At 46.6% G+C, this 13,403-nt stretch overlaps 6 protein-coding genes across 6 annotated transcripts; 3 read left to right on the forward strand and 3 right to left on the reverse strand.

The window, feature by feature from the left end:
• Nucleotides 1-36: 36 nt before the first annotated feature.
• On the forward strand, nucleotides 37-2,343 carry N7510_010509 (uncharacterized protein; the record flags this gene model as incomplete). Its single annotated transcript, XM_056982434.1, has 6 exons — nucleotides 37-110; nucleotides 161-692; nucleotides 782-1,018; nucleotides 1,040-1,160; nucleotides 1,213-1,822; nucleotides 1,890-2,343. 6 exons carry the CDS (start codon nucleotides 37-39, stop codon nucleotides 2,341-2,343), a joined length of 2,028 nt encoding a protein of 675 aa, XP_056830270.1.
• A 953-nt stretch (nucleotides 2,344-3,296) lies between these two features.
• Nucleotides 3,297-4,013, forward strand: N7510_010510 (uncharacterized protein; the record flags this gene model as incomplete). The annotated part of the gene is made up of 2 exons (XM_056982435.1): nucleotides 3,297-3,941; nucleotides 3,990-4,013. The coding sequence occupies 2 exons, from the start codon at nucleotides 3,297-3,299 to the stop codon at nucleotides 4,011-4,013; spliced, it is 669 nt and encodes a 222-aa protein (XP_056830271.1).
• A 1,040-nt stretch (nucleotides 4,014-5,053) lies between these two features.
• N7510_010511 (major facilitator superfamily domain-containing protein) lies at nucleotides 5,054-6,860 on the forward strand (the record flags this gene model as incomplete). Its single annotated transcript, XM_056982436.1, has 2 exons — nucleotides 5,054-5,853; nucleotides 6,176-6,860. The coding sequence occupies 2 exons, from the start codon at nucleotides 5,054-5,056 to the stop codon at nucleotides 6,858-6,860; spliced, it is 1,485 nt and encodes a 494-aa protein (XP_056830272.1).
• Nucleotides 6,861-7,220: 360 nt separating this feature from the next.
• On the reverse strand, nucleotides 7,221-8,989 carry N7510_010512 (uncharacterized protein; the record flags this gene model as incomplete). The annotated part of the gene is made up of 2 exons (XM_056982437.1): nucleotides 7,221-7,666; nucleotides 8,635-8,989. 2 exons carry the CDS (start codon nucleotides 8,987-8,989, stop codon nucleotides 7,221-7,223), a joined length of 801 nt encoding a protein of 266 aa, XP_056830273.1.
• An 894-nt stretch (nucleotides 8,990-9,883) lies between these two features.
• N7510_010513 (uncharacterized protein) lies at nucleotides 9,884-10,987 on the reverse strand (the record flags this gene model as incomplete). Its single annotated transcript, XM_056982438.1, has 1 exon — nucleotides 9,884-10,987. One exon carries the CDS (start codon nucleotides 10,985-10,987, stop codon nucleotides 9,884-9,886), a length of 1,104 nt encoding a protein of 367 aa, XP_056830274.1.
• Nucleotides 10,988-11,688: 701 nt separating this feature from the next.
• Nucleotides 11,689-12,776, reverse strand: N7510_010514 (uncharacterized protein; the record flags this gene model as incomplete). The annotated part of the gene is made up of 3 exons (XM_056982439.1): nucleotides 11,689-11,745; nucleotides 11,800-11,954; nucleotides 12,005-12,776. 3 exons carry the CDS (start codon nucleotides 12,774-12,776, stop codon nucleotides 11,689-11,691), a joined length of 984 nt encoding a protein of 327 aa, XP_056830275.1.
• Nucleotides 12,777-13,403: the final 627 nt, after the last annotated feature.

Consider the following 13,403-nt stretch of genomic DNA (forward strand, 5'->3'; position numbering starts at 1 on the left):
AGCATTAGCTTCACTGTCGCTCACGTATGATACACTATGACTCGCAGTCAAAACATTCGTGTCTACCGTGCATGCCAGCGGTGTCGCCAACGGAAGCTCAAATGTGACCAGTGAGTTAATATTCTCAACCCCGAGGTACCCTCTCGCTAACATATTCGAGGACAAACTTGTCCGATAGGTCCTCATGCTTGCAGTGTCTCCGTGCCGGAGATGAATGTGTTCTTGCCGGATCGCGGCGCGGGGGCGACTTCTCCAGGTTTCGACAGTCGCGGCAAAAGCAAAACTCTTTGCCATCCCTTAGCGGATCTGGAATAGAGCACAAGTCAAGCGGTCGACAGAATAGAGACCCAGTGAAAGGGGACGAAGATCCTATCTACGCCGAGTTAACTAATCCGGGTGATGCACTCCAGATCCTTGCCCGACTTGCAGCGAACGACACCCAGGCTCCTAACATCCCGACCAACTCCATGGCCTCGGATCCCTTCACGGGGCACTGCTCCTTGAATGGAGCACCGATGGTGACCTCCTTTGCAGGTAATACGATGAATCTCATACAGCCCCCGGCGTCGCAATCGCCGCTTTCCGAAACGGAGACATTGGTGATCGGCGTGTTAGGTACAGACACTGTGAATCTTCTAGTCCAGCAGTGCGAAACCTTCGCCCCTCGCAAATATGTACCATCTGACTCGCTAGTTACGACTCTAACTACCACACTTTCTGCCCCCTTGCTCCCAGAAAAGTTCTTGCAACAAAAGATCCGCGCAGAACAGCAGTAGAAGAGCCTTTCCTCCTAACAGTCATTCTGACAATTGCGTCCAAAGACGAGATCGCGTACCGAAACATCCACCAACTTTGCTGGAAATATTTAAAGCGACATTTGCTAGACGTACTCCTCGCTACGCCATCGACACTGAGAGTTGGCTCGGTCGAGGGCCTCTTGCTTCTCGCGGAGTGGGTTCCTTACCTGCAGCTCGAAACATGTTCCTATCCCAACATGTTCCCCAGGAACTTAAGTGCCGTTGAAGATAATATGGCCTAGTCACTTATTGGACAGGCAGTGAGGCATTCTTATCTGCTCCGTCTAGACAAGGCGTCTTTCCGGGAGACGTCGATTGGAGAGACGCAGGAACTGGAGAATCGAAAGCTGCTAGCATGGATATGTATGTTCGACAACCCTTGCTGACTTGCTTCATCACTAACTTATCATGATAGTTGTATACATATCTGACCGACAAATCTCCGTCCGAATGGGACAGTCTTTTTGGACACGCGGTCCATCTCTCTCCACCAACTTCACAGCGAACGACTTTCCAAGTCTACAGCTCAGAGCAGACGCAGAACATAAATATGCACACGTATTACAAGCTACTATAGAGCTCACTCAACTACTTCACAACGTGCACGACACTTTATACGCATCCAAAGAGCGAAGAGCCCAGATGGTCCGACGAGGAGACTATAATCGCTATCTGGACGATTTCCGACACTCTATCTCGGCGTGGGAAGGACGTTGGGATAGTCTCGAGGCATCTCCAAAGCTGAACTGCACAATGCACATATTCAAGGAGTATGTCCGTTTGTATGCTAGTGCTTTCTCTTTCCAGTCGCTTCTTTCTAGGGCTGTGCAGCCCAGCCGAAGAGAACCAGTTCCGACAGCATCGGGGCGAAAGGGCGCTATCTCGCTGTTCCCACGGGGTATCATGTCTGCTCCAGAGGGCTCATATATTCTCGAGTCAGTAGATGCCGCCCGGAAGATTCTGGCAATAGCTGTCCAGACAAGCTCTGAAGCACAGATTCGCTATATGCCGTTTCGCTTTTACGTGTACGCTTCACGGTTTCACTGATATAATCCAGGGAATTTTGCACAGATTGGCTAATTTTTGAGATAGATATACCGTCTACTCTGCTGTCTTTTTATACAAAGCAGACGTCTTTGGTGCCCTAGTGAGTACTGAGTATGCCGAAATTGCCCACTTAGTACAGCAATTTATACAAGCACTCGAAGAAGCTGCGCTTAGTGATTGCCATGTTGCTAGTCGTTTTGCAAGTCTGCTAAAGCGTATGTGGGTTTCCGGCAGGCCGTGCTCTTCTCCGGGGAGAACTGCATCCTCCGACGCTTTAAACAACATCAATCGTCTCCGACAGCCAACACAGCATTTCGAACTTCCCCAGAATTGCGATGTGGTCGATGAGCAGAGTTTTCGTAATGCGGCATTTGACACACAGCTTCCTGAACCCTTCTTCATTCCCACACCGGACTTTAGTTTATTCTGTCCGGAATTCTCAAGTTTGGAGTCGGAACTGGTTGAACTTGGCGTGGGCTCTCTGAGTTACCCAGTATAAAGCACAGAATATTGATATTCGTTTTTATTCAATTTACTTTACAATATCTTCTTATACTTTCCAATCCACTAATCGCAATCATCATCACTTTTTAAACAATACATCCAAATGTAAAGGTCCAGGGTTCGATCAGTGTTCGATATTAGAGCTCCGACCGAATCACATGTTGAGATATTGACCGAAGACTCGATTAAAGATAAGCCTATCGCAGTTGACCATGACAACAATGTGATCGAGAGTGATAAACTTACAAATATGTATAATTACGGGACTTTCATTATTTAAACTGCTCAAGAATGTCAGAAGCTAACCAGGTTGTACAGATACACTATCACTGCTCACTAAGGACCGGCGATTGATCCTATGGTAAATACCCACCTCCGAACCATGGGGACTCGGTGTACTCACGCGGTTTAATACACATGCGAGAAATTCAATTCCAGAGACAGCATCAGGGTTAGTTATCCAGGTCGCCGAATTCGGTCAAGTGTTTCAAAGTATGCTGGGAGATGTTGCTCATTTGCCGATTAAGGACCGAATCAATCATTACAGAAGACTATGACCCTGTTGTATTACACTACTACCACGGGTGAACAAATCTGAAGTTAGAACTCTCGACCCGACTGCGTGCCGCACAAATCACATTGCAGGGCCATGCCATCCCTTCCTCGTCGCGGAGTTATCGGTTTTTGTCAAAACCCGGATCGGATTACTAACCGAACCATACTATTACAGACGGCCTCGGTCTTTACTGGAGGCCGAACTACGAGTCTGATTACAGTCGTTAAGGAGTGAGCGAGACCGTGTTGTGAATTTCCACCAGTCTTTATTATTTAAAGCAATATCGGGCCTTTCAGAAGTCCCTGGGTGCTCAGATTTCTGTATCCGGAACACACATCACCTTGCTCTTCAATCCACAGTCAATTGTTCCTTTCATTTATATCATCTATAATATGGCGGTCGCCGTAGTCATACAACTTGATGCAAATTCATTTGCCGATGCGGAAGCGCCGAACACAGCCGTTGAGGACACGATTCAAGAGGCTGTCCGAGCTCTCAAAGGAGTCAATCCTCGCCCTGACTTCGTCCTTGGCTCACAACTCCAGGATCAGAATGTCATTCAAATCACATCAGAGCAGGATGATCTTCAAAACAGCGTTGGCAATGAGTCTGCACTGAAATTCAGTCCGTTTCTGAAAAGTGTTCGCAGTCTCTGTGGCGAGCCACTCAATATTTTCCATGTTGCTCTGAATCGGCCGGTGTTCGGGCCCGATGGACCTGCTATGGCGAGGGTAGTGGAGTTTGTACTGTCTTATTTTCCAGTCTCTCGCGTCACACCAGATTTTCGGAAACAGGTACAAGACGACTTCCTCAGGTTTGATGAGATATACAGCCCGGCTGTGACAGGGAGCCAGAGCTGGGCGTCCGGTTGGCTGCTGGAAGATCAAATGCACGAAAGTCTTAACGGAGAAATGGCCAAGTGCTTTTTGGTGGTAAGGGGATGGGATAGTATGGACCACTTCGAGGCATCAATCAAGAGCGATGCCTATAAGCAGGCTATACCTCTGCTACTGGCATGGAACACGCCGTGGAAGATGGTATGTTTTCATTTTACTTACTTAGAGGGTTTAGACTAATGAATTTAGTGGCATGTTGAGCGCCGATCTTGAACCCCTGAAGTCGTCGAACTGTTCCTGATGCTCTCTGACTTGTGTTTCGCAATCGCACAGGTCTGATCAGGCTACTAACTACAGTTCTATCATTCAATGACGCGTCTCATTCGATAGTGCAAGGCCACATCCGTGAGATTGAGGTGGTTGCTGTTGTAAAATTCCTTCAATATGACTTCCAAGACCTCGCTCGGCATATATTATTACAATTCAGTCACTGTCCTATGTTGCTCATTTTCTATTGTCCGTAGTTGCCGCTGTTGACCAGCATGTGTCTTCGAAATGAAGAAGGAATTTTCTTCAAAACAATCCCAGCACAATTAATCAAAAATTATGTTTGAAAAATCTAGCTTGGCTCTCTCTAGTTGACTCATACGCGAATATCACAGTCTGAATAAACATCCAGAGTTTAAGCCTGGCGATCCTCAAGTAAGCCATGGATGTCAGGAATCGGGTATCATCTATAAGTGACTCCTCCTCTGCAAGAGTATCCCTGCTTCCCAGTGCTTCATCGATGATGGGACATGGGCTTGGCATTGCCCCAAAGGAACGGAAGAAGTCACTCAAACGCCGTATAATGCTAGGATCACTCATCGACGATCGAGCTCTATTTTTTCTGTGAGAGGAGAATTCAACGCGGATCTTGTTGCTAGATTCACTTGCGTATATTGATTAGGAAAGCATGCCAAGTGGAATGTCCGTATGGTAGTACGGCTTGCTGTGCTCGACCAAAAAAGACAGTGACCAATTCTGGTTATGAAAATCAGACCAGAGCTTTAACGGTTGAGCAGCAATAATGATCGTGAATAAAAGGAGGCGCCACCGACTAGCAGAACACGTTCCTCATTTGAACGCGTTGACTGGTTGTGTAGTTAGACGAATAACGATGAAAGGCGCAGCGCTAGTAGTGGTTAGGGCGCGGACATTAGTACAATCAGCTGAGCGGCGCTCGTATTCACTCGAATATGTAGTAACTGCAGAAAGAATCAAACTTGTCTTTTTAATAGCATGTTGGAACATTCCAAGCTTTCCACACGGTCATGGCAAGTGTCCATCCAACTGACCGTGAATCCAACGAAAATGTGTCAACCTGGAAGGCAGTGAGCAAATGGTTGCCATTTCCATTTGGCGATCATCCATGGTGGATAGATGGCACTACTCGTGTACCGGACGAAAAGGAGGACAATCCCCGCCTCCGGCGGGCCGGAGTGATTAACATATTTGACCATAATGGTTTCGACTTTCAGGTCTTCATCGTCGCTGCATCGGGCTTCCTCACGGATTCTTACGCCCTCTTCGCAACTAACGTTATCCTCCCAATATTGGCTTTTTTGTACTGGCCAGACCAAACAAACCGCCAGCCAGAACTCTATATCAATGTTGCGACGTTGGCTGGCTCAGCCTTTGGACAATTACTGTTCGGCTGGCTGACAGACCGACTTGGACGACGGAAGCTTTATGGACTTGAATTGGCCCTGGTGGTCTTTGCCACGCTTGGAATGGCTCAAGCATCAACAGGCATGTACAATAATATGCACATTTTGAGTTGGATTGTGTTCTATCGCTTTTTCCTCGGAATTGGGATTGGCGCCGAGTACCCTCTGAGCGCGGTGATAACGGCCGAGTTTGCTAGCACGAAATATCGTTCCAAAATGATGGCAGCTGTGTTTCTGATGCAGCCACTGGGACAATTGCTGGCAGCCGCCGTGGGTTGGGGGGTTATGGCAGGGCTGATGCGATCGCGAGGCCTGCAAGGACTTCCAGACCACGGGCCAGCGTTTGAAAAGCTTCCGCTAGAACAGAAACAGCTAATTCTCTCGACGCTGGATAGCGTCTGGCGGTGGGTGGTTGGAGCGGGTTGCATCCCTGCCCTCCTTGCCATAGTCTGGCGATTTTCCATCCCCGAGTCCCCTCGATATACTATGGATCTCGCTCATGACCCTCTACAAGCACTTTCTGCGACAAAGCGCCAGTTTCGTCGCACAGCGCGTTTGATAGAATCTACATCTACATCATTCGAAAAGGGCTATGAACCCAGGCAACTAAGCCCTAGGGCAATAACAGATTATCCATCCCCGGCACGATCATCCCGGTTCGACCGTCAAGATTCTCTAGGTTTTTGGAATTTCTTTTTGAACAAGGCAATATCAGGTATCTTGCAGCTACATCGATCTGCTGATTATTGCTAGATTTTTGCTTCTATGCACTTGGAATCAACTCTTCACGCCCCATTCTGCTCTCTGGGCGTCCCATGTTGCCAATGTTACGACATTCACCACGCTACCGGCAGCTGCCACTAGCATCACGATCCCTATTACTCAAGCAGTGACCGCCAATGGGAGCATCTATAATCTGACCACCTCCGGTGTGGCAGATTTTCCACCTGTGACAGCCACTTTGACTACTGTTGCACCTGCCACTTACTCCGGTCTCAATGTGCCTGACTATCTGAATATCTGGGATCCCACATACAACATGCTCGATGAAATATCGAACAATGCAAGGTATTACATCTACACTATCTCTATCGGCTCTTTGGTTGGCGGTGGGCTTCTTATTTTTTTGATTGATTATATACCTCGGAAGACGTGGTTAGTGTGCTCGTTTCTTCTACTGAGTGTTTTGTTTGCCGTGCTAGGGGGTGTTCTAGTAGCCACTGAATTTAGACCTGGGCATTGGGCAACTGTGGTTCTTTATGCCTCGTGTCAGCTACTTTTCAATCTCGGTGAGTTTGGTTCGAATCTAAGCCTTCGATATTCAAGAGTACTCACTCGTGCACATACAGGTCCAAACACTTTGACTTATATCGTGAGTGTCCCTAGCGCTTTCGCGTTGAACAAACTGTAGTCCCTTGGTATATACTTTATTCTCTCCCCAAAAAAGAAACCAGAAAGGAATAACATAGTCGCTCTTTTTAGAAACAAGAATTCCGGGATCAGCTTTGGCCCAAATATGTTCCAAAGGGGTTAACCTGCATATTATCATCCTGTAATATAGCAGCCCAATCCCAATCCCGATATCCCTCCATATAATTCGAAGCCGCGATCATGTTTTCGTTATCCCATGGCGCTATCTCTCTGGAAGATGGCACGTTATTTGGATCGTACACTGACTGGGTTTCACCTTCTGTACCCTTGTTCAGACCCCCAAACTCAGTTCGCCACCACCAGAAACAGTCAAAAATGACACTCATAAACTATAGACGGGTTAGTTTCTCATAAAATTCGACTTTTGAGATACCTGAAAGCTGACCAAACGGCCTCGAAGGTCGAGTTGCAACCCAGTCCTAACTCCACTATCGTCTCTGAATATTCGTTCGCTGGACCAAAGTTGTGTGAGCATTTTGGCACTTCGGGAGTCTAGGTCGTTGTCCAGTACTGATCGCTTCTTGGAAATCTCGACGGCTTTGAAGAATATTTCCTCGGCTTCGTCGCGGGGAAGCTTGTCCCCGACAGCACTTTTACTTATCCTCAAGATGCAGAAGGCTGCCAACAAGATGATCCGCATGAAATACTGGCTCATGTATGTTGAAAATTCTTCGGCTCCATCCAGTCTTGAGCAACAGTTGATGCTGTCACGAGCAATTGTGTAGAGCTGCATTATCCCACGCGGATCGACATCTGCCGGAGAAGCGAAAAAGTGGAAAGCCCTGACTGAAAGTCGAGAGCAGCATCGCACAAGATGAACTGTATCGATATTGTATTAGAGGTATATATTCTTTTTCAGCCTTTCAGCAAAGCACTGCAATGGTTATCACGCTCACAAATATCATCAATACCTCCAACATCAACCTCTTGAATGCGGTCATCAAAATTCCGAATCCACGAGTGAAGAGCGACGTCAACGTTTCTTTTTTCCAGCTCGATGCACTGACTGATTGTGTTAACTGCGTCCGTCTGTATTCTGTGAACTTTGTATTGATATGACAGTGGAATCGGTAACAAGGAATGCAGTTCCAGATACCGATCGAGACTTTTGGATTCTGGGATAACGAGTATGGGTAAGCCATCACCGAGACTTGTGCTTCGCCAAATCAGCAATGCATACGAAGAGAACCAATCACTTGGTCAGTCACACACCTCTGGAAAGTCATAAGACAGTGAATCCATAAGCAGGTTCGGAACTCTATCTCGGCATCCTGATACCTTCCGTTTAGGGAAAATCTTTGATGGGTGGATAGTGGTCTCGAATAGGCTTGTCGTTTCGATGGCTGACTCGCAAATTCTTCTCCGTGGCAAAAAATGTGAAGTCCGTTCTGGATTGCCATCTGCATTCCCGCGCCAGCCAGTGCATGGGACGGATCTCCATACAAAGTGTCCATTGGCACTGGCCATGTACAAAGAATTACGAGGGCTTGGAGTACTGGCACCGCATGTGCAGTTTGAGAAAGAGACGAGAAGGCAAAGTTGGTGATGCACTTCGACAAGCGTTCGTATATTGTCGGGTCCCTTGTATACCGTCTGGCACCGGTGTAAACCATCGCCCAGAACAAAAGAGCCGACTGCTGGTATCGTTGATTGGGTCTCACTTGAGCATCAAAGATACCAACTATCAGAGGTGCATAGTGTTTGTTGAATCTATAGAACATGGTAATTGGTGGTCAATTTCGCGTGATTTCAACCGGGAATGACTACGACGTACAGAGAGTAGCATTCATCGATCTTCTTTCCAGATATGGTCACATCGTATAAGTTTCGGGCGACCGTATCGCTATTTTCCGTTCCAGGGCAATCGTCATTTTGGCTGGAATGTGAAGGAATGGTCGGGAACGCCAAATCGTTGGCAGGCAACAGTTGGCTCACCGTCAATGAGTCTTGTGCAGGCGGATAGATTTGAGAAAGGTGCAAAGCTGCGGTGTCTTTGCCCTCAGTACTCTTATCTAATGAGGAATTGCTTCTTTGGTGGGTTTGCTGCACCATGGGGATATGAGAGGACGGCCCATCGTCACCAATGGGGCTGCCGTATGCGGTATGCATTGTACCCCGGTGGAGTGACCTGGTGGCGTTTGTTCTAGCTTGTGTATTCGTGCTCTGCTTGAGATGCTCAATCTCCCGCAGTAAGTCGCGTTTGCTATGGCGGGGTTACATATATGGCTGAATGCTTCTCTCCGGTGTCATACCTTTGCCCTTTTCTCCTCTGGAAGTTATTCGATATGACACAGCGAAGTCCAGACATCTTGCATCTCGAACATGGTTTGGTATAATCCATGTACGCATCGCAGCGAACCTGTTACTGTGAGGAGACGTTTCAACACCAGACGGTAGACTGACCTTTTGTTGCCGACACTCCGTGCAGGCTTTGACACGGCCAAAGGCTTCAGTCATTATGCAGGACTCCGCAAAGATAACCTTGTATCAATGGGCTTGATAGTCACCTATTCACTCGCGAAGGTGAAACAAAAGGCCTTTAGCCAATCTCCCGAGACTGAAGTGGCGAGAGTAACGAGTTTTAAGGTTTCGTTGGGGACCCCAGATTACGTAAACAAAATTAGAGTGCGTGGACATACATAATGTTGCTGCCACGGCCTTCAGCACCTTCCACGGGAGGCAGACGCACCATTCCGACGTATCCACAACTGGCTCCATCAACTAATTAATTCCTATTCCTTCATTTAGTACCGACAGGGGACCATACATCCTTAGCATTACATATAGCTGTCATTTCCATTACAGTTAATAACCACAACCACTCTTTTATGATTCTACGTATTCTAAAGAGAACAATCACTCAATCTTCAGCTATCAATCTGCACTATCGTATTTCACTCGCACAATTGCCTCGCACAACACATAATTGAAAGAAAGAAAAACGACCGGTGAAATCCTCAGCCTGGAAGTAGCCTTGAACAGCGAAGTCGGAATCGACGGCGGTTATCTGAACCACTTGGTGACAACTTTGCCTACTTTCTCCGTCGTTACCTTTTCGTCTCCCTTTTTATCCCAGACTGCGTTGCGTCCAGTAATCTTGATCCTTCCATTGCTCCATTCTTTAGATGTCGGCGCGTCTTTGGGGTTGTGTGCCATTTTGACGCCAGCTTCTCTCAGAACTGGACTCTCGTCAAGCAAAGTATTGATCACAATTTCATCGTTAGGAACGCAAAAGTAGAACACGCCGCATCGATTGTGGCCTCTCTGGTCTGATGGGGGCTCAAAAACACGATGTATAGCAGCCTTGAAATAGTCTCCGGTCCACCAGAGCATGACCTCTCCGGCATTAACGATAATGGCACCGGGAGTATATTCCACGTACCTCCATTCCGAGTTGTTATCGTAGTCGCGAACTTGCAAAGATGACATCGGTTGACTGAACAGAAAAGACAAGCTGGTAAAGTCCTGGTGACCACCTAGCCACAATCCTTTAGTCTGCTGCCTTTCCTCGTCCGTGTATTCGTCAAAATATTCCATATACCGGAGCCATGTCTCGTCGTGCTTTTCGTAACTGTGAAGTTTGACGAAGAAATCCTCGTCTTCGATCTTCAATGCCATGGCGAAGAGACGCAGGATCTTGAATAGAATCTCTTTGTGTGTGAAATCGATGAATCGTTGTACCTCATCCTTGTATGGTAGCAGGGTAGACGGTTGTTCGCGAAGGGTCATGTTTCGGTGGATATTGAAGTTTTCCACCTTGTCTCGAATTCCACCAGCAGTTCTCCAATGACCGCGAGGCTTAAAACCGTGATAGGATCCTTCCTCAATCATCGACGCCGTCAGCTTTCGCTTTTCCTCCATATCGGTGTTGGTTATTATATGATGACCGATATCAACCTGACGAGTGATCTCCTGTTCACGGAGTCCATGATTCACAATTGTAAAAAATCCTTGAGTCGTCATCGCATCATGGATTTTCTTGGCTAAGTTGGCCTTTGCCTCGAGGCCTTTGTCATAATCGCTCAGGTCGACACATTCCAGTTTGACAAAAGGGACCCTTTCACTTGTGGGTTCCACTGGAACGAAATGCTCGACTGGTGTGAACATTTTGGTAGCCATCTTCCAACCGACCGAGGTTGTGTTCCACAATAGAGGCTGGTAGAATAGTCGTTGAAATTTTTGGATGTGTGTTGGTTTGGTTTGACTAGGCCACTTTCCATATTATTTATGAAAAACACAACGATTAATCCACTAAATATGTAGTGTTGTGCACACTTTCCAAAGGCCGATTTCGGCCCGATTTGTCCGCATTCTCCGAGGAGCATGTAGCGAGTGCATTTCGATTCGATATCCTGTGCCCCTTCCATATATACTATATGGAGGGACTGTTGATTCAGGAAGCTTAGGCACTAACAGACAGTCCAAAATATGCTGGTAAAGCAATGAAGAGAGTGATGTACAGAAATTTCTGCGTACGAGGCTTTGTCACGAATGGACACACTCACAAGTCGTAGGGCTCTCAAACATCAAAAAAGCATTTTTTTCCAAGGGTCGACGACATTCACGGCCAAGTGAATATATTAATTCTTATGAAGAACTGGAGTACCATAGCTATCAAAGACTGTTTAAGATGTTTAATTTTGAAGGAGAACAGTTCTTTAATCTGTAATGCCACTCCTAGTGTTGCTAGAGAACTTGAAGTTGCTCTCATTTTCTTAAATGCTCTGACCAAATCTTTCCAACAATTTTTTTTTTCTTTAAATTCTTTTTACAAATCCATGCAGTACTCTCGTAATGGGAAAAAAGACTCAAAAGATTGCCAAACAGTTTGCCGGACTTGCTACCGCACCAGGTACGTTGCAAGGCTTTGGGGCAAGTTAGCAATGCGTCACATGGTGTCTGAGATGGAGGGAGCGTACTTCACTGCTCACGAAAAATGACCACCGATCAATTTCCTCACAATACTCTGCTGCCCGTTCCAAGTCGAAAAGCTCTCCGAGAGGCATTCCCCATCCAGCCAGCAGAATGTCGTGCATGTACCAGTCTTGTTTGGATGCTGTCTCTTCTGTTAGTACTAGGCATCGTTGAAAGCAATTACTGCTAGTCCTTGAATTAGACACTTACGCCAAACCTCAAAAGTGATACCATCACCAGCAACTGCTGAAAAGTTGTTCCATATCCATTCGAGTGTTTCCTCACTCTGCACCAGACCACTAGACTGCCAGAGAGTGCCCATTTTAGCCTTGTCCTCTAGGCTTAAGTGCTCATAAGCTGGTTTGAACCCGGTTCGAATGAACAGGATATCACCGAATTTGATTTCGGTTCCCTGAAGTTTTGCAACTTCCTTTAATTGATCCAGAGTGATCGGGTGGGGGCTTAAGGGAAGTGGGTTAAAGTCAATCTGCTTGATGCGTCGCCATCTCTCGAAATCAAGAAGAATTCCTCTTCCGACAATGCCAGTCTTTTCCCAGTTTTGGATTCCGTTCACGGTTGACTTGATGGATTTGTCTTCATTGAAGAAATCGTCCAGCGTCCGGCCGTTGTAGAATTGACCTGTCTCCTGATAAGCCCAATGACGGAGGCCGTCCCATTGCGTGCTGCCTTGGCTGTTAAAAGTCCAGACGCAATCGCAAACGACCCGGGGGTGTTTGGCGTATTGCTTCATCTCAAACCCTTGACGGCCAATCACTTTACTCTTCGCCAGCGCATCCAGCGGCAAGTTCAGCGAAATTGTCTCTCCCGTTTGAATTTCTTCCTTTGCTTGCAAGACTAGATCCTTGGTAAGACGATTGAGCGTTCCCCGCTCGTCGTCGGGGCCATAAAGCCCCCAGGCCGAGTAATGAGGATCTCCTTTGCGGAGAGGAAGTGTAGAGAACGAAGGAATAGGTGTAGACATGGTAAAATATCCGTGAAGGAATATTTTGAAATTGTCGTTGGTATTTTTACTTTGAGTATTTCAGATCCGAGGAGTAAATTCTAAAGAGCTAAATATACATAAATCTTAGTATGAGAATTAGATGCCCTGCTCAAGAGTAAGCACACCTTGCCCGAGGCATAGGTTAGAAAAGGACGTCATAGGATAATCCATATCCGAAAACCCGCAGAATGTCGAAATATTATTAACATCATTATTACCTGAATCAATCTTGTGGGTCCACAACTCTAGCTTAGGTTGGATTCCATGGAATTGGCGGAGTTTGTGCGTAAGCCTAAAATCGGAATTCCGAGCCCAATTCCGGGCGTCTCCGCTATCTCCTAATTAGGACTATAGGAATATTCTAGGAGTAAGATCAGCCAAATATTGATTATTTGCTTACTTAGATATATTATGTCATACATAGTCACTCACGAGACCGTATCGATTTATTGAATAGAAGGACAAGCCATGCATGGAATTCATTGACTAGCAAAGTGAAGCCTGAGAGCAGAGTAAATGCCATAAGATATCCTACAAGAGACTAACATTTGTGTACTAAAATTTGCCTCTCGCTGTAAAAAGTTACCTTGAATATTACAGAGTACG

Source organism: Penicillium lagena (genome assembly GCF_028827675.1).
Source record: "Penicillium lagena strain IBT 129212 chromosome Unknown utg000007l_segment0_segment0, whole genome shotgun sequence".
NCBI classification, from domain to species: domain Eukaryota; kingdom Fungi; phylum Ascomycota; class Eurotiomycetes; order Eurotiales; family Aspergillaceae; genus Penicillium; species Penicillium lagena.